Source organism: Aulonocara stuartgranti (assembly GCF_965226115.1).
Source record: "Aulonocara stuartgranti genome assembly, chromosome: 7".
NCBI lineage: Eukaryota > Metazoa > Chordata > Actinopteri > Cichliformes > Cichlidae > Aulonocara > Aulonocara stuartgranti.
Window position 1 is genome coordinate 53,921,069 of NC_138945.1, and position 27,574 is coordinate 53,948,642.

The 27,574-nt window shown below is 40.8% G+C and overlaps 1 protein-coding gene across 1 annotated transcript; it reads left to right on the forward strand.

Annotated features, from left to right (window-relative positions):
* Nucleotides 1–27,574, forward strand: LOC309710642 (LHFPL tetraspan subfamily member 3 protein-like). The gene is made up of 4 exons (XM_082540289.1): nucleotides 1–1,291; nucleotides 19,728–19,964; nucleotides 21,625–21,653; nucleotides 24,413–27,574. Exons 1-3 carry the CDS (start codon nucleotides 865–867, stop codon nucleotides 21,639–21,641), a joined length of 681 nt encoding a protein of 226 aa, XP_082396415.1. The 5' UTR covers nucleotides 1–864; the 3' UTR covers nucleotides 21,642–21,653; nucleotides 24,413–27,574.

Below are 27,574 nucleotides of genomic sequence, written 5' to 3' on the forward strand. Positions count from 1 at the left end.
GGTGGAGTATCATCCAGCAATAAAAATACATTCATACGCGTTGAATCTTTCCACTTTTAGACCATTAAAGTCGCACTCATATTTCGTCAGTCCACTGGCCGTTGACGCAGCGTTATCCAGAAGGTGTGTGTCACTATGTGCACGGACTGCCTCTGCGTCGTCTCTGCGCCCCTCCCTCTCCGAGTCCCAGCATCACCGACAGCCCCGCGATGCTGTCATAACCAACACGTTTATCGTTGACGACGCAGAGAGGGGCTGCCGTGTTTTCTGAATGGTAACTGTGATCGGGTTGCATTGATTCCTAAGCAGAATAAGGGCCTTATGTATGTATGTGCGACCACCTTCGGAGACATAACGGGCTGCTCGTTACAGGCTGAAGCCGTTTCTTCGAGGATACGTGCGCGTCATATGTTATAGGCTATAGCTGAGGTCCATGTGAATACATGCCTTTAGATGTCGGGAGGCTTTCCGAGGGCAGTACTGAGCTATAAAAGTGCGGCAGCGATGTGCACGTCCGACGGCCACACGGAGCGAGCGCAGTGAGAGACCGTTTGTTCCACTATAGTCTTTGACTTTTCAGCTGTCGGTCACAGGCAGGGTTCAGGCTCTCCGCTTCAGCTCCTCACTTGGTTCACCGCCTGGTTTTATGCGACGTCATGAGTTGATCGCGCCTGACAGATGTTGCTGTGTTGCAGATGCACAGGCATCGCTCCTCACGTTCTTCTCGCTGCTGTTTAAGCGTTGATTAGGTTAAATAATAATAATAATCATAACAAGAAGAAGCTGATTATATTCTAAATGTTAAGCCCTCGCTTTGCTCTCGGACAGATCGCAGCGTTCATTTAGTCTTCGTGATTGCATAAAATGATACCTGGATCCGCCGCATCAATGCTACCGTCAGCAGAAGCCGCGAAACTGTACCAGACCAATTACGTCCGCAACTCCCGTGTGATCGGACTTCTGTGGGCCATCTTCACTATTCTGTTCGGTATTGTTAACGTGACCATCTTCTCGCAGCCCTATTGGATTGGAGATGGCATGGATACGCCGCAGGTCGGCTACTTCGGCCTTTTTCATTATTGTATTGGAGACGGAGTCTCCAGAGACCTGACCTGCCAGGGTAGCTTCACTGAGTTCTCCGCTATCCCCTCTGGTGCGTTCAAGGCCGCTTCCTTCTTCATTGGAATGTCTATGATGCTGGTCGTCACCTGCATCGGCTGCTTCAGTCTCTTCTTCCTCCTCAGCACATCCACCGTGTACAAGATCTGTGGCTGGATGCAAGCAGCATCAGGTAAGTGTCCTTTCGGAGGCTAGCTCACCGCCACTGCTTTTTCTTTCTTTTTTTTTTAACGTATTTTTAAGTATGAATATATTGCCTAAATGTAAAATGCCTGCAAGAGCTTAGAAGCTGGCCAGCTGTTTTCTGTGTATGCTCTGCTAGGCTCAAAACACTGGGATGGATCGAATTTTGATTGATGAGTTGATGAGATAAATTAATTGGGAGCGGCCAGAGTGAAAATAAACAGTCTCCAGGATCTCCCCGGGAGCTGGCAGTCAGCCCTCCCGAGCAGACCGTGCTGTCCATGGTGCTGAAGGGCTGCTGAATGCATGACCAACATCGCTGGGGTATTTACAACCCGAACAAGTTTCTTTCTGAAAGCATGGATTGGATTACAGTTTTAGTAACATATGAAACATTGTCCAGCTCATGATTAAAAATAAATAAACAAGGCTGCTTATTATTAATAACTATTAAAAACTTTGATTCATTTTCTTCCTTGTATTTGTCTTACATTTGAACAATTTCAAAAACCTCGTGCCTGCATCAATGAGAACCTTTGGACTTCAAGTTTAATCCAGTGTTTTGGATTTCATGGGATATATTGTAATAATATAATCACAGCAGAGTCTCTAGTGTTTTAGCGTAAGCAACTGAAAATGTTTATATGCGGTCTTGTCTTATTTGTAATGCAAAACCACATGGAAAGTGCACACCTATTCCCACAGTGATTAGATAGCTTGGTGCATGAAGCTTGGCGGGCACACACAAATTTAGATTAAAAAGTTTCTTTTAGCTAAAGGCCACAGAACAACATAACATAAGCATTAAATCACATGCTATGTTGGTAATATAGCACATCACATGTATAGTTACAATGCAGCCCAATTTAATGTAACTTGTTATATGCAAATGATCTTCAGCCTGCCCTCGCAGCCAGAAGACGTGTGTGCTCTTATATGTCAGAGCTGGTTTTCAAAATAAGTCGAGGTCAGCCTTTCAGCCGCTGGCAGTGTATTCTCACTAACGGTGGGCTGATGTCAGCGGCAGCAGAGGCCTCGATCATCTGAAGAGTTCAGATGCTGCCAAACATCGGTCCTAGCTCAGCTGCACTAGTGGTCAAAGCAGTCGGCTTGCTGTTTGCAACAAACAGAAATGAGGCAAAGTGGAGGGGAGGGGGTATTTGGAAAGGCTCCAGCTCAGTGTGTTATGTTTGGGCTGAATTAACGCAATAAGCCCGTCTAATAAGAAGACCGCTGGGCTTTGTGCTTCTGCAGCTAAGAGATGAAAGAGAAAGCCAAAAGGAGAGACCCTGACCACAGAAAGTTGGCACAGCGATGCCTAATGAGCAAGTGTGACTGTTTAGCACTGTCAAACTTTATTACGCTTAGAATCAGCTTAACCTTCAGCTGGCTTCACTTATAGAAGACAGGTGGCCCACTGGCAGTTCCTGTGCAAGTCATAGATGGTGATGAATGGCAGCTCAGTACAAAATAAAGTGAATACAAGAGGGTTCTTCATTGAATTCTTTCCTTTTATCTTATTCTTTCACTTTAAAACATTTTGGTAGCTCAGTATATGACAAATCTCATACCTGTAAAGCAAAGTGAAATTAAACCTGTCAGCTGGTCAGCGGTAGCTTGTTGTCACCCATCCCTGCTGCTAGATTGGCCAAGGACACAGTCAGTATTCAGAGCACTCTCCGCTCCATGGCACCAGCCTTTCTCTCTTCTCCAGCAATCATCCTTATGGGTGTCTTATAGACATTTTTACTGGGTGATATGACTGGTATGAAAACACAGCATGTAACAGTACCATGCCTCATTGAGTAAAAGGTCTATTCAGGCACACTAACTGAAAATCAAGGTCATACTTGACGCGTTTACGTAATTTAAGTGGTACTCTGTATGCCGGTTTTGCAGGAGCTTTCATAAATCCCCTTGGGCTGAGGTCAGAGGATGGTGGATAAAACACTTAACATAGAAAACTCACGCTGTTGCACAATGCTCCTCGCCAGCGAATCAGCGTGTGAGAACGCATCTCTAGCCATCTTTTCTGTGAAGTCCAGGTAGAAACATTGAATGTTTGATGAGAAAGTGAACCAGCAGGACACATTAGAAGTCTCAAAATGCCCACCGTGGCCAAACAAAGCTGAGTGCAGAGAGTGCTCAAGCATCCAGCCGGCCTTTGATGGGCTCGTACCCTTCTACTCTCCTCAGCAGAGCCATTTTTGTCTGTGCCCCTGCAAAAGTTCATGGCATGTAATTATAGGTGTGTACAACCTTTCTACCCCCCCTCATAGAGCTTAAAGACAGCAAAATATATGATGCACGCTTTTCTGGCCTTTAACTGCAGTTCTTCAGGGGTCTGCACACCAATTAACTACATATACAGCGAGGTCAGCGATAATTACTTCACTGTTTTATAGACTGACGTGCGTACTTTGCCTTGTCGGCCGGGCTGACAGACTTTTTCTGTAGTTCGCGCTGCAGTGTCTGTTTTTGAGAAGAAACAGTGTGAGTCATACACGTGAATGAGCAACACCAAAGCTCTGTAAAGCAGGAAATGATGTGCAGACAGAGGGTGACCTATTTGGAATAAACAGGTTCGTTTTCAAAGGACTGCAATTTCATAAAGGTCAGGTTTCTACTTTCTGACTTCTTTGTTTATTGTAATATTTCTTTCTTTGTTTTATTGATACTCAAGAATAACTCAAGAACAAGAAATCATTCCTAGTAACGTATGTGCAAAATTGTGTGCTTTTTGTAGTATTTGCATAATTACCTCTGATGATTAATTGATGCATAAATGACACACTTTGCCAGGAGGACCTATTGCACAATCAGGAGTCATGGGTTTTCAAGAGGTTTTTATGTTTTATATTGAGGTAGTTCTATTTTGCATAAGATGATGCTGTATCACAATAATTAAAAATAATAGTTAGGGCTTGTATTCCTGCTTTCCTAACATGGCAAGTTAGCGGTCCATAAAAAGACAGTTTGTGCTTAATTAGATCAAATATTTAATATATACACTCACTGGACACTGTATTAGATAGAAACCAGGTTGGGCCCAATTTTGCCCAATCTTTCATGTTGTTTATGCCAAATTCTCACACATCTGAATGTTTTAGCAGAAATCGAGACTCATCAAACCAGGCAATGTATTTCCAATCTCCTGGTGTCCAATTTTGATGAATCAATGTGAAATGCAGCTTCAGTTTCTAGATCTCAGCTGACAGGAATATATCACCCACTGTGCTCTTCTGCTGCCATAGCCAGTCTGCTTTGAAGTTGTTATACATTCAGAGATTTTCTTAATTTTCTGCATGACTTGGTTGCAAAGAGCAGTTATTTGAGCTGCTGTTGCCACCTTATTTTTAACTCAAAGCAGTCTGGCCATCTTCCTGTAACTACTTCACTTAGGTATTATTAGTAAAAGTGGTTTTTCAACCACACCCCAAGTTTAGTTTTCAGCTCCTGATTCAGATATTCTCTTCTGCTTGTCCTTGTCAGGGTCACGGGGGGTAGAGGGATGGCCATCCCAGTTGTCTTAGGGCAAGACGGCGGTTACACCCTGGACAGGTCGCCAGTCTGCCACAGGGCTAACACATAGAGACAGATAACCATTTTGGGCAATTGAGAGTTACAAATTAACCTATTGCCACTAACTGCATGTCTTTGGAATGTGGGAGCTGGAGTACACGGAGAGTTCCCACCATGCCACCATGCTGCCTAACTAACTGGCAACTCCTGATCCATTCGTTAATAACTTTCTCACTGAAGCACACTGAGTCACAGTAGTTGAGCGTGAGTCACAGAAAGCTAGAAAAGGAACAAAGTGTCACATGTTGAATATGGGATTAGTTTCTCATCAAACCAAACTCACCGAGTTCAAACAGATCAAACAGGATCATCACATCAAAACTTCAAACCTCTATGCTTCAAGCAGTGGTGAAAAAGGACAGTGAGAATATTAGGAACACGCGAGGTGATGAGAAAAAGAAAAAATAATAAGGACCAAATAACAAAAGGTTTTGAGGTAAACAAAAAATCCAGGTCAGAGACAGAAGGCAGACAGAAAACAAATGAGACGACAGAGCTCAGCGAAGACGAGCTGGTCTTTCTGGTCACCTCAGTCTCTCTCCACATATTTCTCTTTGTATCATTATCTCCGTTCGCTGTTGTTGGCTTTTACTCCCATAGTCCATCTGCTCTATTGAGAGGCTTGTTGTGAAAGGAGCTTTAAATCCTGGTTGAATGTAGAGGTGGAAAGTGGTTGGAGCTCAGCATGAGAGCAGCAGTCATTGAGCTGCACTTGTCACTGCCACTGGACCAGAAATGCTCCAGCTCTCTGGAGTAAACGCTGCAAATGAGAACTTTTGTCCAGATACAAATCAGACTTTCAAAAGCAATCTGAGGAAAAGACTGATTTTGATGCTTTTTCTAGACATTTCAGATGTGTTCCACTTCTCTACATGTTAATGCATGTCCATCCCTCCTCGGGGACTGATACACTTTTTTAGCATTGTGCTAAAAAGGTCCAACTCCTTCAAGCTGCTGTTATGAATCACTATGTTATAGCAGCATACAGCATATAAAGACCTCCATTTATATTCAAATATTAGAAGTTTTAAATTTAATTTCAAAACGTGATAATACATTTTCTTCAAAATTATACATTCAGTTTCAGCATTTTCAAAGTTTTTGATCACTGCTTGCTGCAGGTTGAATCGGGTTTATGGCACATTACAGCTGTCTCCCGGCAACTGTTGTTTGTCCATTTTTGACATCTCTTTTTTTTTCTATCAGTATTTTATGTCATCCACACAACTCCATTTGTGTAACTATGATTGCAGCTGTGACAGAAACGTATCCTTCTTTAGCCCTTTTTGAGATTTTGCTGCAGTCTGTTAAACACGTGACAGAGACAGCCCTGTGCCCAGTCACTTGCACTGCTGCAACTCTGTACTAAACAGAGTAATGTGTCTCAACAGTACATTAAAATAGATACCCACTGTGGCAGATTTGAGAAACAACATGAAACAACACAGGACAGCACTCTCTGCTGTTACTGCAGTAACACACAGTAGTGCCTTTCACTATAACACCAGTGAGAAAGGAAAACTTCATACCTCTTTATGCCAGGGGACCGGGAATGAAATGACAAATGAAAGGAGGAGATCTGAGAGATTTCGAAACAGATATATGAATCTTTTTCAGACTAAAAATGGCTTGAAAATTGGCTGAAATCTACCATGGCCGTGTGGGAACATTGGCAGTAGCGGTGAGGTCGTAAAGGGAAACAAACTGGCTCAGGAGTTACAGAACTGATTTATCCTCTTGCTGTTTCTCAGCGCAGCAGTGAAACTCAACCTTTTTGCAGCAAAATAAACTGGATGCACAACACTGTTTATGCACTAATCCACACCTTTGCAGCACCCGGCTCAAGAGTCGAAGGTGAAACAGTCTGTATTTAGCTCTGTTTCTACGCTGTTATTTGGCACACTCGTCTTCCTTGCACATCAAAAAATCAAGGAACGATCTGCTTGCTTTCTTACCCATTTTTCTCACGTCCACCCAGGTACTTTGCTTTCAAATTACCTCTCCGTTAACACTGTTCCATCCCCCAGTTTTTTGTAATTAAAAAACACACGGTCACTTGAACCATCTAATTATAGTCAGAGGAAGGCAACTAAACTATCATGTATGCAGCTCACACTCCTGCTGATTGTGGACAGGCAAAGAAGATCGATGAAGGATATTATCCTGCGTGGTGGTGCAGTGGTCAGCACTGCTCCCTCACAGAAACAAGTGTTCTGGGTTTGACCTTCCAGTGTGGACACTGCATGTTATCCCTGTGCCCACGTGGTCTCTGTCTGGGTGCCCAGATATCTTCTCACAGTCCAGAGACATGTTTGGTTAACTGTTGGCAGTGAATGAGCGATGAACACAGTGCATAGATTAAAGTGCTTTGAGTGGTCAGTTAGACTATAAAAGCCCCATATAAATGCCAGTCCGTATCTACACACCACCATGCACATTGCACATTGAAGCATGGTAATTTGCATGCATGCAATGCACTCGCTCCTCTTTGCAGTGATTACAGCACATACGGAAGCGAGGTCTATGCTGTTTTTGTAATGCATACTTGCTGATTTAATTCTACTATGTGGTTACAGAACAGCTGGTTTAATTTAAAAACCGTAAGACTGCCTATCTGGAGATAAAAACCAACAGATCAATGCTGATTAATTAGCCCACACTTTGTGAGTTTGAATGTAGCAGCGTGGAATACAAAACTCAAAATGCCAGCCAAGTCATCATCATGACTCCCCTGTGTTCAGTGTCCCTGTAGCGCTGCAGGGTGTGGAGTATAGATTTGCCGGAGTTAATCTCTGTGATCTCAGAAGTGGCCTAGCTCAGGCCAGAGCTCCGGCAGGGGAGGCTGCTGATTTATTCCACAGGGGGAGGGATGAGGTGGGATGGCAAGGGCACAGTGACCTAGAGTGTTAAAAAAAACTTTGCATGCTGTAGTGATGAATATGTGATGCACATGTAACTTCTGGGTGCATTTGTCTAACAGCTAAAAATAATATTTGCTTTGGAGGTGCAGATGCAGCATGTATGTGTGTATATATATATATTAGGGGTGCAACGATACACAAAATTCACGGTTCGGTTCGGTTCGATACTTTGGTGTCACGGTTCGATATTTTTTCGATACAAAAAATGTTCATGCCTTTTTAATTAGTCATTTATTAAAATTATAAATATATATTTTAACTCAAAAGTACAGTTTTTAAATTTAACCCTAACCCTTGTGCGCGTTTTTTATTTTGACAGCGAATGTGCACCTGCGGACCACTTTTGTGCACCCCTGGTTATTTAGCTCGTCATATTGCAGCCACAGAAATTCTTTTGTCCATGAAACCATAAAGCTGCACTTTCTTTTTGCGTTATAGTCTCATTTGTCATAACTTCTCCGTTTTGTGGTAAGCTTTTCTTTGGCTGTCACTTCTTCACCCCGACCTGTCTTATTTGGCTCAGCAGAACTAAAATATATATACTGCTACTTTTACACACGGACTCACATAAGCTCAGCGATTCTCTGCGCGATCAACCTCTCACATGTTTAAGCTTGCTGCGGGAGATTTCACTTGTCATGTTTGCATAGTAAGCTAACGATTAATAAGACGATGTCAGAGGAATTGGTGCGCAAATTATCACCACTCACCAATCAGTGCTGTCGCTCTCTATACACAGTTCGCACGATTGCAAAGTGAAAGCAAAAAAACAAGCGCAAATTCAAACGCGACTTCAATATGTCACATATTGACAGTGGCTCACCGATGCCAATGACATAATTACCCAGCTACATTTCTGAAAGAATGCAAAAGCATTGACATATATTTTTCCTACAATAGCCCGACGGGCAGGGCAGAGAGATTTTTGTAGCCCGACTGGAAAAATCGCTAGCTCCGGGACGTCGGGCTAGCGATTTTGCAAGCCCTGTATCTGATTGAGGAATCACTCATCTTTGGAAAAGAGAGTTTATTACAGAGAAATGGCTCTTTCCAAAATAAAAGCTATACTATCCGCTTCTTCTGGGCTATATTCTCAGCAGCATAAGGAGAATCACGTGCTAACAGCTGTCTAAATGACTCGGCTAAAGTTAGTAGCATGCTTGTTGTTTTTGTCTTTGCACTAGGATGATGTCGGCGTAAATGTGCAGTCATATTCGTTGTGTTCCCACTAGTGCTTTCAGGTTAATCTCGTTGAAATGACCTTAACGCCACAACACGGCAAATCTCCGTTAACGAGCTACCGCCGATCGCCCCGTGCATGGGGCTAGACGGCCAACACGTTAACGAGCTAACTGCGCTAACACACTAGTTCACACCAATGTAATTAAGCATTGCATGGCACATCCAACATACTGTTTTACTTTAGTCCATGACTCGCTTACCTTCAGGGTCATACGTCACATGAAAACCAAAATAATTCCAAACGCCAGATCTGAATGAGGGTGGGGGAGGTCCATCTTGCAAGGAGAGCTTAACTTCTGTCTCGCTAGCTTGCCCTGCGCTCTTCCTCCTGACTATGCTGTCTGTGTTGAGCGCTCAGTGGATCTGCGCTCGACAGTGCAGCCTAGGCGGAGTAGTCGAACGCAGATTCACTGAGCGCTCAACACAGACAGCATCGTCAGAAGGAAAGTTGATAAAATAAATTACAAATGTTGTATTGTTCGATACATATGCGTACCGAACCGAAAGCACTGTATCGAACGGTTCAATATCGATACGAATATCGTTGCACCCCTATATATATATATATATATATATATATATATATATATATATATATATATATATATATATGATAACATTAACACTGACCATGCATAATCAGCATATTTTAATCAACATGTTTTTCTCTCTACAGCAGGCCTGACTAGTCTATTTTCATTTTCAGTTCATCAGTGTTCATTAATGCTTTTTAGCTTTGGTTTATTTACACCAAATGTGTTCTTTGGCACATCAAACACCGAGTAACAGCATTAGTAAAACAGGTATGCCACTCTCAAGTCACCACTTTTCAGTGAGCTTTGACCAATCCCATCCATCCATTTTCTTCCACTTATCCAGCTGAAGCGTATCCAAGGTATCATAGGGCAAGACAGACACAAAGATACAGAAACACACTCACAGCTATGGTAACTTTAGAATCACCAATTAACCTAATCCCACTAACTGCATGTTTGGACTGAGAGTACTTGGAGAGAAACACAGAAAAGCTCTGGCCAGATGATGGATTCCAACCCAGGACCTTCTTGCTGTGAGGCGACAGGGCTAACCACTGCACCACAATGACCAAACAATGATCTCTTCTTGAAAATAGCCAAGTGGGTTTAATTGCTTAAACCGACTCAAGTAAAACCTGACCTAGGGATGTTCGATATAATGATATATATCGAATGACGATATAAAAACGTCTATCGTTTCATTTTACGCTATCGTTTCTTTCGTGCTGTTGCAAAATAAACTGTTTACGGCAATATTTTTTCATCGTTTTGATGGTCACTGTAGTGGTTATATTAATTTCTTAAAGTTCTCTCTTTCTCTTATATTTAATATAACCACACTACAGACGGACAAGCGCCTGTTTTTATGCGTTGTTGTTAGCAACAACAACGGTAAAACCATCACGTGTCCGCTTGTTTATTTTCCACATAAACCTTTCACAATAAAGCTCAAGATCCTGTTGAGACTTTTCAAAATAAACTGAATCACGTGAAAGAGTATGCAGAGTATTTACCGATGAGAAGCAAAAAAGGAGCCGTCAGGTGCTAAAAAATAAACCTTAGACTCAAACGTTAGAACAGGCTTTTCCCCGCAGCACGCTGTGTAATAAATACTCACAAAGAAAACGGCGGCCTTTACAACCTATGTCTAAAAATGTATAGTTTAATGTATCGGTAAAACACTCGACTCCAGATATACGACGCCCAGCTACCCGAGATTCACAGAATTTACAGAAAATGTTACATTTTTGTGATTTATATCGTTATCGGACGATAGATGTTTTATATCGGGATATAAGATTTTGGTCATATCGCACAGCCCTAACTTTGGTCTCTAATCCTAATCAGTGAGTGAAAGTGAAAACCTAAAAAACTCAGCAAGAGGAAAAAAGCTAAGCATACCCAAAACAAAAAGGTTCCAGCTGGGCTCAAACCACTGTCTCCTGGCTGGATGATGCTCTGTCCTGGACTCTCATTCTGTCTTGGGTGAATGCTCCCATTGTCAAATGTTCACCGAGAGATCACAGTCCTGCCTAAGCCATTGCTGTTTTGCCTCCATGGTCCCCGAACGGGTGACCCAGTGAGTATTTGTCACAGAGAACTCAAAGGTCTCTTTTGATCCCCATTGCCCTTGCCAATCTTTATCCTCTGTGGAGGTACAAGCTGCATCTGGACCTGTTACATAAGCCCATCACCCCAGCCTGACTCCCTCCTGCTCTGCTCACTGCAGTTTACTCCGCACTCCTCCCATGATTCCTCTCCCCCGCTGCCTGCATTCTCTACCTCTGTATCCTCACCTAAGCTGCCATATCTCTTAAGTGCAGTCAACTGATAATTTCCAAGAAAAGCCTTTTCTACTGTATGTCTAGCTTGCTGCAGGGCATTTACATGCTGATCTTCTTTTTAACTTCAATTGATGTGTAATAATGAGGCTCTGACCAGATGGCGTAAGAATCAGGGGACATACACTCTGACGGGGAGGAGGGATTTAAACAATATCCTAGATAGCTAGACTAACAGTTACTAAGAACTGAACCCTTTAACCCCTCATCTATTGTTTAGTATATCTACTTTATTTAATAAAAATTGCATCACTGATGTTATTGAGCCTGAACTGCAGTGCTTTCAGATTTGATGCAACAGAAAATTAAGCGCACCGTACATTTATTTTAGTCATAGTAATAGTGGGTAGCCTCTTATGGGAATGTTCAACCTTTGAAAATGATGCATTGATATAACAAATATGACCTTGACCTTGACCCAAAACAAGGGCTCTAGGGAGGAATACACACACACACACACACACACACAAACACACACACACACACACACACACACACACACATGCGCACAATAGAGTTATTATTCAGTGCAATCCAGCTGCCTGTTGTAAGTGATTGACTAAATGATTTTTTTGTGTATTAGCACGTAGGTGGTGGAAGTGACACTGCATCTTTTTTGTCCTCTCTGCTTACACAGAGATGCTTTTTTACCCCCATCTCTATTTTTTGGGATTCAGGTTTATTCTGAAGCTGTAGCCAAAATTATATTGGGAACGATTTCCTTCTTGTAGAGTTTTATTCCCTGTAGCAGAAGTCAGAGTGCTTGCCGTAGCATATCCTGTATGCTGTAAATGCAATTTGCTCTTGAAGGAAGGTTATTTGCTACATTACAAGATGGTTAAAAAGTATTTGCAAGACTTGCCCTGACACAGAACGGAGATAACGCGATGAAATAAGCCATCGCCCGCTCCTTCTAATCCTTTCAAATGAATTGATAGGTAAGCTGTGGGTATTATGTGCTCGATGTGCAGAAAATTGCTGAAGATGTTGACAGAGGGGAATACTCAGAGTGCCTGGAAGCTCCTTGCTCCCCTCCAGCAACCATCAAGTTTTGCCAGCAACTGAAGCAGAAATAGATTTGGACTGTAGACAGCTCATCTCGATGAGCATGTCCCTCATCTTCCAGGGGAGCTTGTCAGAGTAAGTTTTAAAAGTTTATCTCGCTCCACTTTCCACTGTATCCCAGACACTTTGGAAATATGTTTTTAAAGAACTTTCTTATATTTGTGCCCAGCTGGGGTGTCTTAAAGTATATCAAGATCCTGATATAAGAGGATCAGTTCTCCTACAGCCACATATAAACGCTGCAACAGTAACACTTTCTATCTAAATATTATTAATAGCTCTCTCATTGCATGTATAATTCCTCCTCATAAACCCGCATCATGAAGCAAGCTTATACTATGTGGAGACACACTTTCACACTCCATTTAGCCACAATATATGGATCATACATCCTTAATTACCCCATTTATCTAATAGCAATTATGGCATATCATTGTCATGGTTTTAGGCCATCTTTCTTGGGTACTCATTCACTCGTCTATAGAGCCAGAGAAAAGTCTTGTGAGTGTGAAAAGGGGTTTCATCATGCCCACATTAGAGGCTGAATTTGCCATGGGAAAGATTGTATTAATCAGTCTCATTTTACACCCTCGTCATTTGAAAATTAAGCTTACAGAATTGGACTGAGTAAATTAAGTATTAAATTATGACAGTGCAGATCATCGTCACATGGATATCAAGGCCTACATATGTTTCTTTGTGATCATTCAATGGTACCGTGAGGCATCTGTTATCTGTTTTTACTTGCTCTTGGATTCAGATGTAGAAGTTTTGACATTGATAATCTGTTGAGATAAATGAGATGTAGACTACAAATGAAAATACAGCGCAGTGAAGAAGTATTTACCCCCTTTCTGATTTCCTTTTTTTTCTTTTTGCATGTTTTTTATTCTTACTGCACTGATATCCAATTGTTGTTGTCATCATAATGAGGTTGATCCAGGAAAAAATTGCCACTGACCAATAACGTTGTCTGAGCATGTGGTTAGCATTAGCCCAGAGTCTGGCTAATACTATTAAAAACAATCACGAGAAAGCCAAGACGAGTAACGTAAATTAGACTAAAACCAAACCTAACTTGATAATATATTTATTATATTGTATAAATGAATAAAGAAAACACTTGAAATAGTTGCCATTTATTCTATAAGAGAGTTTTATATAAACAAAGGATTTTTTCCCCCTACAAGGCAGGAACAACACCACCACAAGGATATCAGCTACACCAACACACATATTTCAGATGACCAAATTTTAGTATTAGAAAAATATAACCTGATTAAATACAAAATGTAGTTTTTAAATGATGATTTTATTTAAGGGACAAACACCTTCCAAATCTTCCTGGCAATTTCCACCCATGTCAAATCATGAATTAACTGTGATTAACCAAATTTTGGGGGAAAGCTGAGTTCAATTTTAATAGCCAAGCCCAGGTCTGATTATTGCCAGAGCCGTTGAATAAAGAGGTCAGTTAAATAAAAACTGTGTGAAAGTGAAGCAGGTTAAAAGATCAGCAACACATGACACCAAGATCAAGAGAAGCTTAAAAGCAGATTAGAAACAAGGTCATTGACATCTATCAGTCTGGAAAGGATTACAAAGATATTTCTAAGGATTTAGGATTTATCAAACCCCAGTGAGAGCCATTACACTGAAATAGAGAAAACTTGGAACAGTGGTAAAACTTACCAGGAGTTGCCAGCATACCAAAATTACTCCAAGAACAAAACAATCCAGGAGGTCACAGAACAGCCCAGAACAGTGAACCAGAAAAGACCTTAACTTTTCTGAAAATATTCCGTGGACTGATAAGACAAAAGTTTAACTTTTTGGAAGGTTTCTGTCCCGTTGCATTTGCCTTAAAACTAAAACACCATTTCATAAACAGACCATATCAACAGTCAGACATGGTGGTGGTAGTGTGATGATCTGGGGCTGTTTTGCTGCTACAAGCCCCGGACGATTTCCTGTAATTAAACCATGAATTCCGTTCTCTACCAGAAAATCCTGAAGGTGAATATCAAGCCACTAATTCACGCCCTGGAGTTCAAGAACTGAAGTTAAAACAAAACAAAATGAAGGTTTTGGAGTGGCCTAGTCAAAATCTGGACCTTAATCAGATTGACTTGTTTTTGCATGACCTTAAACAGTTCATGCTCAAAAACCCTCCAATGTGGCTGAATTAAAACAATTCTGCAAAGAAGAATGTGAGCCAAAATTCATTGATTGCTGTTCTTGCAATCAGCGTCACAGTCAGCTGTTACGTTTAAGGGACAATTACTTTTTCACACGGGGCGACTCGGTAGGTTTGGAGAACCAGCTTGGATTTAAGTCATTATGTTGCTTCCACTTTAAACATAGTCGATTTCTATATGAAAGAGCATAAAAGAGTGTAGAATAAACGCCTTGAGCAGAACTAGATTTTCCTCAATAATTAGGTCACCATTTCACTAATGTAAGTTCTGGACCGACACTCATCATCGGGGTTTGATCGTTGTGAAAAAGACATTAAGTGTTACTATGTTAAACGAAAAGAAGCGTGCACGTGTTCGATTATGTGCGAGGGTCATATCCACATGCAGCGTCAGATAGCACAGTTTACTATGCGTGCATGCATAATTAAGTTTGTCGCAGCTGTTTAAATGAGGAGAGGAGAAAACACATTCCACAAAGGACTGTGGGAGCTGAAAATTGTCAATCCCTTTTCATGGCTTAGATATGTCGCAGGCGTTTGAGTGATGGAGGGAGTTGGGAATACACACAACTGTTTAGTTCCAGGTCAATCAATGACATGCCGTAACAGTGAAATGATGCAGTCAGACATGCAGCCGCATTGACAGCGTTACAGCAAAACAGATTACAGGTTTGTTTTTCTTTGTTCTCGAACCAGATGCACAAATCCAATGAAGCTGCCGCATTGGTGGTCACACCTCTGCTCAGACCTCTGCTCACCTTGACTCTTAAATGACATGCGGAGATTATGAAAAGGGAAAAGTATAAATCAAAGGTCTTTCCGTATCGATGGGATTTACTTGTCTCTTTGGGAAAAATGAGCCAATGTGCTTCTGACGAATCTGCTGCCATCACACGGCTCTGTACCATCTGTCGGTCTGCTCTCAAACTCTACTGTAGTGCTGTTTGCACCTAATCTGCCCTACCTACAGTCTCTTATGTAAGTTGCTGTTAGCCAACAAGCATTTCACAGTCCAGTTTTACACTTGCCTGATCCCAATTTTCCCCAAAAGGAGAAGACAAACAGAGGAAGGCGTGTGCTTATGTGGAACCTGCAAAAAAGAAAAAAAAAACCCTCCAAACAAAAACAAGTAAATGCTGAGAATAGCTCTGCTTGTCGAGGGGCTCCAGCATATGGTAGCCAGCGCTCATGACGTTGGAGTGGTGCTGGGTACTTGCTGGCGGCTACACACAGGAGTGGAACATGGCAAGGGTTCAGTCTCTCACCACGTCCCCTCCTCCATCCTCTCCCTATATATCTCTGCGTGCCTCTGCCTCGCCCTGCCTCATCATCCGTCTCTCCCTTTCTCTGCGCCTGTCTGCCGCTCTGGAACGAGATGGAGACAAGGAAAAAAAGCCAAAAGGGAGGATAATGCCCGTCAGTTAATGTCTCGTCTCCGCTCCGACTGACAGCTGCATTCTGTTAGGTGTGCTGCTATTTCTGTGGCGAGGAGCCGGAGCACACCATTTATTACTGCAGCATGAAGTTCTGCTTCAGTGCAGTGCAAGCGGGTGCAGCCAGCAGATTCACAGAGATAATGAGATGGTTTTTGTCTCTCTTTTTTTTTTTTTACTTTATGAGAGCCTATTTATCATTCATGGGCAGTTTATGAGCATTCAGCAAATTTATTTTTAACCCACTTTAATATATCCGCAAGCCAACCCTGTTTTTAATGAATTTATTAACCGTTTATGAACTTCGAGTGCATGGCTACAAATTGCAGACACAGTTTTTAAGGTGATGTGTTTTTACTGGTTTGTCCCATTAACAGTCCACAAACCAAACACTCAACACCCAATTAGCATCACATAAAACAGATCAGATAAAACATTGAAAACAAACAATCAATCAGGTTTTCATTTATTTCATGTGGTTTATATACAACTTTTTTTTTTCTTTTTGAGAGTTGCATATGGAAAATGTATATGGAAAAACAATCCTGGTGCTGTCCCTTTGGGGAAAGCCAAAACCTTCCATTACTCCAACATTTTTTGTCTGTCCTTTCATTCTATTTCGCCAGTTCAGGGTTACTCGAGGGTTGAACCCCATCCCAACTGGCATAGGGCGTTTAACCATGTCATAATTTTTTTCTCTTTTCTAAAATTCCTGTGTTAATGAATCCACTGTCACTCTCTAGAGCCCATAATTACAGCTAAAGCACCATTACATGTATTATTTACATATTACTTCCGATTAATAATTGATCCACTAACAGAATTCCCACATGTCTTGTAGAACATTCGTAAATCATATAATCTTTTTTTAAATTATTATTAAAGGCCTCTTAACTGAAAGAAGTCAACGCTCTTGCTTATTTTGGTGTTATTATGATATGGGTGTAGACTGCTTGATGGTAACCTTTATGGGAATCCAAATTCACAGAAAAGGTCTCATTATGTAAGCAGTGCTGTGCTGGATGGGGCTTCTCTGTAGTGTTGTGTGATTATGGATTAGTTCATAGCAGGCATTCTGTTACAGTGCATGAAGGGAACATGTGCTCCTCCTCTAACCACAAGCTGTTTCTGGAAACAAGAGTGACATATGTGGCACCCTCTGTTGGTATAATCCTGTCCAGTGCATCCCTCTGAGATGATTATCAGCAGAGGCAGACTTTGTAGTAAATAGAGTTCAGTAGTGACTGAGACATATTTTACTGTGAGTGTTATCTTTTGTCCTTCTTCCCATCACACGTTCAGTATTTGTCTCCTATTCCATCTTACTGGCAACAAAACTATTAAGAGGGATCCTCCTGTGGTTCAATCTAATATTCATGATCCTGTTGAACTGAGCCAAAGCGACACAGGAGACAGCCAGAAAGATCGAGAAAAGTGCTTGCTACCTTTGTAGCAAATACATCAAAAAGGAGACAAAGAATAGTAATGCGTGTTGACTGGGTGAATATCGAAAATGGCCTTCTCTGGTACTCCCTCTGTTCGATGAATGACGTACACAACACACCCCCTGCTAGGAGAAGCACAGTTGGTAAGAGTTCACTGATTTTCTTTCTAAAAAACTATAGCTGACTGTGTACACAAACAAAAATCAACTTTTCTTCACTATAAAATAAGTAAAATTAAATAAACAAGAAGGTTCATAGTAACATAAATGATTAACCATTTCCCTCAAAACTACACTAGTTTACATGATCTGTTTTCACTTAAGTACAATTGAAAATAAAGTGCTCTGCAGTCAGAAAGCGGTACAAATAATTAATGGAAAATAAGCTGCTGTACACTCGCTGCACCTAGCATATTTTACCTTACCAAACAAAAGCAGGTGCAACAGATTTATGCAACACCCCATCAGATAACAGACACCCACCTTTATTTTCTGCTTTATACCTCTCCATAATTTTCCTTATAACATTTTTGATCCTTTGCTCATAACAAGGCTGCTAGCTTCTGACTGACTCTGAATTATTTAGCTTTAGCCACTTTCCCTTAGTTAGCGTCTTTAAAATGCTAAACTTGGCTGGTTAAGGGTGCTTTCATTAGGTGTTTGACCAGGTTTAGTGCACTTTGGTGAACTGGTGTGTCTTCGCTTACAGTGAAAACCTTCCTTGCTAACGACATGCTAGTGTGTGGCTGTGCGAGTGACTGTTAGCTGCTATGCACAGGCTGTGCATACGGGAAACAGATCTGACATAAGCACAGATGTTACAAAAACATAGATGTAGCTTTGGTTTAGAAAAATAACGTTATTTAATGAAGTTAGTTAGGAAATAAATATTTCAAATGGGAGTATTTGTGGATCTGGGGTACAAAACTGCACGCTCATTGGCTAATGGTTTGTGAATCGCCAATCAGTGTCCAGTTTACCAGTCAGACCTGCCATTCCGTTTCACATCTGGTTTTTCACAACCAAGTAAGAAATGCTCATCTCTTTCACAGTAGCTACTTAAGTCTTTTATACTAATCACAACCAAACTATTATTAACTATTATTACAAACTATTATTATCTTTTCTGTGAGAAGGCAACATCAGTCAGTTAAACAACAAACCAATCAAAGTGTGAACATTTAAGAGTTAAAGCAAATTGTCATATACCCCAGATTTGGTTATATATTTTTTGTGTTTTCTTTTTAAGGGGGAAAATATTAAGATAAGAATTTTCCAAAATGGCCACAGGAATCAATCAACTAAGAAAATGTGAGTCTAAGAGTCTTAAATTCAAGCCAATGAAACTCAGAGGCAGCTGTAGTTCTTTTCTTTTACGCCATCAGCATCAAACTACCTCTCGGAGATATTTGCTGCTGAACACAACTCTTCGTGTTGTGAATCAAACAAATTGTAATGCTCTTTGTTACCTGTAGTGTAACAAAGAAAAGATCACCCTATTTTGTAATACCATACTAAACCTAACAGTGGCACACACATATTGCAGGTAAGTGTTTGAAAGTTCATGGGTAATAAACTAGAAAAACGCTCAAAACCCCCAAACCTAATACACAAACAAACAGCATTCAGGGGCAAAACATTGAAAGCAACTAGGTGTTCAGGGAATAAAGAAGTGGGGAGTCTGTTTTATTATTAATGTGCAATGCGCTGTGGATAATTGTGCAGTCAGCTTTTTTTTTTCCAGGTCTACTGCTGCTCTGCTGCAGCACCACCTCAGAGGAGGACCTCATTCAAAGTGAAGATGAGAGAAATTTTACCCTTTGGGCAATAAGTGAGAAAGAATTAGACGGGCTCCTCATTTTCTTGTGCTTTTCTGATGCAACATTACCTTAGAGAAGAATCTGTTAGGTTAAATTAAGTTAAACACTTTGGGACAAAACAGAGAATTATGAGCAATAAATCTAATATTATCACCAATGTAAAAGGTTGAGGATGCTGGGAAATCCATAATGTTTTGAGTAGTCAAAACACTTTAAATCTGTCACTGCTATTAAACACCATTATTCCCACCCTTATATTCTCCTCCTTTATGCTCATATGTATTCTTGGCTTGTCCTTATTTTTCTTCGTTTGATTCACGTTGCCCATCTCTGCCTCCGACTAGGTGTCTGTCTGGTGCTGGGTTGTATGATCTATCCTGATGGATGGGACAGCGACGAGGTCCGGCGGATGTGCGGAGAGCAGACTGACAAGTACAGCCTCGGCGCGTGCTCCGTTCGCTGGGCTTATATCTTGGCTATCATGGGCATCCTGGACGCCCTCATCCTCTCCTTCTTGGCTTTCGTCCTGGGGAACCGGCAGGACGGCCTCATGACAGAGGAGCTGCTGGCTGAAAGCAAGGGTGAGAATAAGACATGACTGACTTCCTTTGAAAACTTAAAGCAACATCTTACTCATAAAAGCTGATGTGAAAAAAGTTATTAAACCCATCATAGTTGGAGAAGTTTCCTCATCCATGACGCATCAAATAGCTGAAGCTCATTTTTCCTTTCTGAAAAATGTATTTAAACTTACAGTAAATATTTCTAGAACTAGGCACTGATCCCACTAAATTTCCAAATATTTTAACATTTTTATCATTAATTGAGAAGTAATCAGTTTTTCTTTCTCGTTGTTGTTTTTTTGGCAGAGCGGTGCCATATAAATTGCTCTGAAAGTGCATCTTAATGCAGTTTGTGTTGGTGGGGACTGCCAAATGCACACACACACAGAGCAAGAACGTTTTAAAGCTTGCTTCAAGAGTCGGCTCGCGATTCATCACAGCCCAAGTGACTTTCACCAGACTGAAAATAGAAAATGCACATTCATTAACAAGGTGACAAAATATAAACAAGGCTTGAAAAGAGATGAGATGAACTAAATCCATGAAAGGATTACAGTCAGTGCACTCTTGCGTTCACGCCCAGTAAAAGTTTTGAAGTAATGAGCTTTTGATGCAGCCTTTTTAAAAGCAAAGCTAAATTTAGAAAGCTTCAGATGCACACTTTGAATATAACGAAGGGACTGGCATAAGCCTTCTTTCGGATAATTACAACCATTAATGAGCACCCGTTTTAAACTGATCTCTATTATTGTTTTGGGGATATTATAACAGGAGCTTTGAGCTTCTGAACATGTGTGAGGATACAGTCAGATATATTTCCAAATTAGTCAAACTTGCAAGTCACATTTCTGCTGCGTCTCCAACGGTTTTGTGACTGTGTGAGTATCTGGCAAACTTCTTATCAAAATATAACCTCACTTTCTTACGAAACATGTAGAAAAGGCCTGTCTTGTACTGGTAAGCATGCATGCATACTGTATGTAATTCTGCATCACGATCACAGCTCGACACAGTGAGGTACTGTGGAAAGGCCTGGGTAAAGGAATGTCTCCCAGTGGGAAATGCGATTTGCATGTCCATGCCCTGTAGTCTGTAATGGAACCAGACAGCCATGGGCAAACTGTTAAAGAGAGGTGAGGAGGAAGGATGGACACGAACTAGTAAAAGAAAAGACTTGTTAATCAGCAGAAGGGATTGGGGAAAACTGGCGTGTGTAACATCATCGGGTGCTATGTTTGATGGCCTGTGAATGCAGCTGGTAATAATAAAAACAGCAATCATAATAAATAATTCAGATCTGCAATTTATTTTATCTTGTCCTAAACTCTGGTGACCTTCGAGTTACAGTTAAAGGTAAAAATAAATTATAAAAGATTTATAGACAAAATCATAGAAATGAAAACTTGGCATTATCATTATCATTAGCTTTACCATACCAATAATACTCTGATGATGATAATGCACCACTTACTTCTCTCTTACTTCAGGGCGTGGGAGAATCTTTTCATTATAGCTCAAAAATCTTTAACCAGTTCTCTCATCCCTGGTGCCATCTACTGGTGTCTGTGTGCAATGCATCAAATCATATGCGTGGCATTGGTTGGACATGCTTTCATATATTTTTTAGAAGTGTTTTATATTTTTCTCTGTTTTTTTTTTTGTTTGTTTGTTTTTTCAGATGGAGGGAATGCCTAATCAAATCATTAGGTGAGTAAGCACAAACATACATCTTTAACTGTTATATTACACAAGCCTCCTAAATGAACTGATTGTGCTTTAATGTTTGAAATATTATCTGTGTCCTTAGGCACCATAGAGGTGTAAATCCAGTGTAAATGAAAAAAGTAATTTACATTTCACTCCTTAATGGATCGTTAATTTAAAGTACAATAACACGATATTTCAAATCAATGGAAAGATCTTGGGATATAAATGTTTCTTGGCTAGAAGCATCAGTAGGTTCCTATTTGAGGTTGCTATATTTTCTGTGTTTTGGTTGCCTCAGTGTGTCCTTATCTGATCCCGCGTGTCCCGTTCGGTGTTCATGCGTCAGTCCCTTTGTGTTTCCCTGTCCCCGTACTTGTTGTAAAGTGTTTGTATTTAGATTGGTATTCATCTCTGCTGGTTGTTTCCCTTTCTTTCATTTCCTGCATCAGTTTCGTTCCCTCACTGCCTCCCTTGATTCCCTGGTTATTTTTACCTGTTGTTAAGTGCATTTTCCTTCCTACTGTTTCCCATCAGTAATCAGATGTTTGTGTTTAACTATTCCTGTCTTCTCTGTGGCCTTTGTTGGATTGTGTGTTGTTTATTCCTTCTGTGTCGCTTGTGGGTTTGTTTGTATTTAGTTAGGTTTGAAGATATTTTTTTGTTTATTTACCTGGTGGTGCTTTCTCATGAACTCTCAGGAGAGTTGCAGTACAGCTTGCTTTTTGTTTCTTATGCTGTGTCCTGGGTCCTCTAGCACAAAGTGAGTTCAGCATACCCAGGATATCTTTCTGTTATCTGGATTCACTTAGCCTAACAGTGGCAATCAGGATAAGTGCTCATTGTTCTGTTTTCAAGCTGATTATCACCCTGATAACGTTAACCCAGTTAACCGACAGTTTCTCCTGCACATTCACATGAAAGAGGTGACACTGGCAACATCTAATCCAGGGGTGTCGGACTCCAGGCTTCGAGGGCCAGTGTCCTGCAGGTTTTAGATGTGTCCTTGATCCAACACAGCTGATTTAAATCGCTAAATTACCTCCTTAACATGTCTTGAAGTTCTCCAGAGGCCTGGTAATGAACTAATCATTTGATTCAGGTGTGTTGACCCAGGGTGAGATCTAAAACCTGCAGGACACCGGTCCTTGAGGCCTGGAGTTCGATACCCTTGATCTAATCAACCAAGAATGTCACACAAGAAGATAAAACTGTAATATATGAAGAGGTTAAACACATAAAATAGTTTGCAACACAGCTGCTGCTGACAAATCGTTGATATAACAATGCTTCTTGGCAATAAAACTACTATTGGAAATCTATTTATTCCCCCTTAAATGGTGTGACATATGGTTAGGGTTAGGGCGATTTAAGTCTGAGGAAACAAGAGACATTGGTAACCTAACAATTGTATTCAATTACCACACAGCTGCCTCAGTAGCATGTGGAAGAACTGTACACAGCCACAACAGCCTGGCACCTCCTCCTCATGCTAAGATGGTAAATGGACTGGTTCTTATATAGCGCTTTTCTACTCTTCTGAGCACTCAAAGCGCTTTACACAACTTGTGCATTCACCCATTCACACAAGCACATTTTTCTATGTGTTTTCTAGGTAACATTCACACACACTCATACTCCAATGGATGCATTGGAGAGCAATTTGGGGTTAGTATCTTGCCCAAGGATATTTGGCATGCAGACTAGGGGAAGCCAGGAATTGAACCACCAACCTTCCGATCAGTAGGTGACCTGCTCTACCGCCTGAGCTACATGGCATCCCATCCTTCAACCAACATTTGTTTTTAAGTCAGCCAGTGTGGCTTTGTTGGTCCCTCTGTCATGAACTGCACATCTAAGCTGGTTGGTGGTTCGATTCCTGGCTTCCCCTAGTCTGCATGCCAAATATCCTTGGGCAAGATGTTAACCCCGAATTGCTCGCCGATGCATCCATCGGAGTATGAATGTGTGTGAATGTTACTTAGAAAGCACTTAGAACAATGTGCTTGTGCGAATGGGTGTGAGTGGGTGAATGCACAAGTTGTGTAAAGCGCTTTGAGTGCTCAGAAGAGTAGAAAAGCGCTATATAAGAACCAGTCCATTTACCAAAAAGAACCCCAGTACCGTACAAATGTACTCAAAAAAACATTTTAATGTCTTAAGACAAAGATGCACGTGCAGGCAATATATAGCAAAAACATGGACAGCGAACTGAGAAATTAACTGACATAAATGGCTCTAATGTGTCAGGACGTGTCAAATGAACCATGCTTTATGCATAAATACGACCACTGCAATTATGAATATAAAAAAATCAGTGAATCAGTGCAGCTGCAGCACATCAGTGGTTTGCATTTATAAAATTCTATAAAGTCCTACCGATGTACAGTGTTTAAGCTATTCAAAAATGAGTAATACCTTACTGAAAGGATTAAAAAGAAGCATGCAAGCAACAGTTCACAAAGCATGCAGAGTAACAATTAAAAGCAACAAACAGCTCAGTGATTATTTTCACAATACTCTACATGCAGCCATGCAAAACAGAACAAAGACAAATGAGCAACACTGCTGATTAAGCATAATTTGCACACATTTGCTCTGCAAGGCAATGAAGTATAGATAAAATGCTTTTTCCCTATCCAGAATTATTCATCTTAACAAGGTCATGGTGTACGTATGTGTAAGCATAACTCTTGAATAACAATTGTAAAAATTGGAATAGCTTGCAAAATACACTTTGTCTTTCACTTTCTTTGTTGCAGGTTCCCGAAGATCCACGTGTCTGTTTTCATAAAGTACCAGTCGATCAACATCAGCTTAAAAAGGAGGGAGGCGGTCCGAGTGTGTGGTGGAAAGGAATTCTGTTGAACCAGCCAGCCTGCCTTTTGCAACTACCTGCCAAAAAACCCCAATGTAACCTACCTTTGATGTTGTGCTCACCGTTGTGCTCACAGTCCTAACGTCATCCCCAGCATTTAGATGGAGCCCAAAGCACTTCTATCCTAATGTGTCCGAGCCTTGCACAACATTTCATAGACCATGGCAAGGGGCAGAGACTGTTAATCTGTCGACAAGTATATGGACTACCCACTACCTACCTGCAAAGACACAGGGTTGACATTGTACACTTGCATTGTGAGCACAGACAAAACACAAACACACACTCACACTCACACACACACACACACACACACACACACTACAACCAATGTTCCCTCTAATTTTTCACGTGTCTGAGCGAACGCACAAACTCCCTGAGCGGTCCCTTGGACCTCTGTGAGCAACAGCAGACGTGTGCACTGTGGTCACGGCAGCATTGAATCCATCCAAGTTACACGGTTTATTAAAATAATGAAATTACAGCATTTATGTTAGACTACTTTTAATTAACTGCTTTAGCCCACTTACAATGAAAATTAAAAAGAAATCTTGTTCATGACCTGTGTAGCATGTTAACACTATTGGAAGTAAAAATAACTTGAACTCCAATTTTGAAAACACAACTTTCTTTTTTTTTCTTTCTTTTTTTTTATAAAGCTCTGACTTGTATTATGAGTCTGTGGTCTGGGAGAGAGTCCTGTAAGTCTCTGTCTGCAAAATACAGTATATAATGACCAATGTTGGGCAATTAATTATATAGTTACTTCTTTAAAAAAGTAACAGAGTTATGCAAACAACAACATTTTTTGCAGCTGTTTACCCAAAATGCAGCCAAGGCGGTTTTTTAAATAAACAAACTATTTACAGAACAATCAGCTGTTCTGCATCAAATCTGATGCCACACAAATCATTTGTGCCACTCCAACAAATAATTTCTGTCCACTATGAGATAAAGGAGAACAACAGCCTGATAGCTGCAGGCCTGACAACAGGAGATGTATCACTCCTGTAACACCTGTAACATTCAGCAGTCACCTCATTGTTCTGACGCACACAACAAAACTATTGACTACACTACACACTAACTGCACAAGATTTGCGCTAAATGTCGCAAATCTCTCACATCTCAAAACACCGCCGTCACTCCTAAAACTTCCCTCTTCCTAAACAACTAAATGCCATGTTGCCATATCATTTTTTGATTGGTCGACATGGTACATTTTTCCACCAATAGGAAGGAGTGGGGTTTTTTTGGTTTTGTTTTTGCTCACAGGTGGAGAGGGCTTTCGAGCGTTTTCCTTATAAAACGCAGTTTTTACCTTTCTTCCTGCACTAAATATAAACAACGATAGTATTCAGGAAGAAAACCAAACATTGCAGATATTTTTATCAGAACTCTGGTTTTACATGGCCTATCAACACAATTTAAAAACTGGTATAAAGTCAACACTTTTTCCGTCAATTGTTCCGTTTGTCCTGCTCACATCTCCAATGGTTGTACACGTTGCCATTGACGCCATGCCGCTTTGCTAGCTAAAACACCGGTGTCGGCACATAAGGACGCTGTCATAGCCTGTCAGCGACGTTGATTAGCTTTGTATATACAAATGTGAATCACATTATTGGCTGGACTATGGGATAAGGTGGCATCGTTGTAATCCCATACAGGAGCAGCCAGTACTTACTGACTAACACGGCAAAACAGAATTGTTAAAGTATTCATTTTAATTTCATTCAGGTTAGATTTTTTTTCTGTGTGCAACGCAGATTTTCTGTGCGCAGAGACCGTGCCAGCAGTGCGCAATTGCGCACCCGCGCAGCTTAGAGGGAACATTGACTACAACTCATACACAAGATTTTACATTCAAACAAAAAATAAACAAAATTCTGTAATTACAAGTATTAAAGTATGTTAACACTTAGCTGTGTGTGTCAACGTCAGAATGCCTATCATGTTTTATTTGTGAAAAGAAGAAACTTCTCATTTTCAGATAATATCGGGTTTATGTAAATCTGTTGTGTTTAGGTTTGACACTTAAAAGAGAGTTTTATTTGCTTATGTGCCCCCACCCCCCTTGTTCCCCCTCACTTTACTAGAGAAAAGGATATTTAAGACTCTTTTATAAGAATATTGTCACCTAAAACAGACACAACTTGTATTACAAAGTATGTACAGTAAATATTTAAGATGTTATAGGTATTTTAACTAAGTCCATTTAATGCCCCGCTAGCTAACTTTGCACAGCGCTTCAGTTTAAGAAGAAATCTAATATTTTATAGTTTGTGTATCTACACTGTGATGGTGGCTATTAGGACTGCTGCAGGACTCCTAGCTACTGTATGACTGTGTGGTTCTGTATGAGTGCATACCGTAAGGAGGTCAGTGGGTATTTGAGGGAGTGCATGCACGTATGTGAGTGCTGGTGTGAATGTGGTGTGTGCAATAGTTTGTTGGTCTAGTGAACCAATATGCCAGCCTCACACACAGTTGTCCTGTTGTTAATCTAAATCTGTGGGTCTATGTCTTAGTCCAGGTCTCTTTCTGTTTCTCCCTCTTTGACTCCTTTTGTCTCTTTGCTTTGTTGGGACATACAGGGTAACATAAAGGGGGTGGGAGTATAACGTGGGGTGACTGGTGTGCCTGAGTATTGAACTCAAGTAATAATGAATTAGTAAGGCCTGTCCCAGCCTCACCTGTGGGTGTGTTCTTGTGTAAATAGATATTCTGTAGATGCCAATTAGCAAATATGGAAAAGATGATTAACTTACAGCATTGGAAGAGGTTCCTTAAAAAATAATATTAACACTTAATAAAGGTTTTCACTGTAAATCTCTGTTGTGCTTTTTAAAATTTATTATTTTAACCAAAGCTATGAAGTTTTTAAAGGGCAAACCATGTAAATGGATGAGACATGTGACAGTATATATAATAATAAAAAATACACATTATGGTTTATTCTCTGCTGTTTAAATGGCTAAAGCAGCCTTGCACCCTCCCCCCTGTCCGTTCATTTACCCACTGTATCATTTAGGTTATGCAGATT

Coding starts and splice junctions, on each gene's coding strand:
- LOC309710642 (XM_082540289.1), top strand. CDS start 865: ATGATACCTGGATCCGCCGCATCAATGCTACCGTCAGCAGAAGCCGCG. Junction 1,292..19,727: donor CTGGATGCAAGCAGCATCAG/GTAAGTGTCCTT, acceptor GCCTCCGACTAG/GTGTCTGTCTGGTGCTGGGT.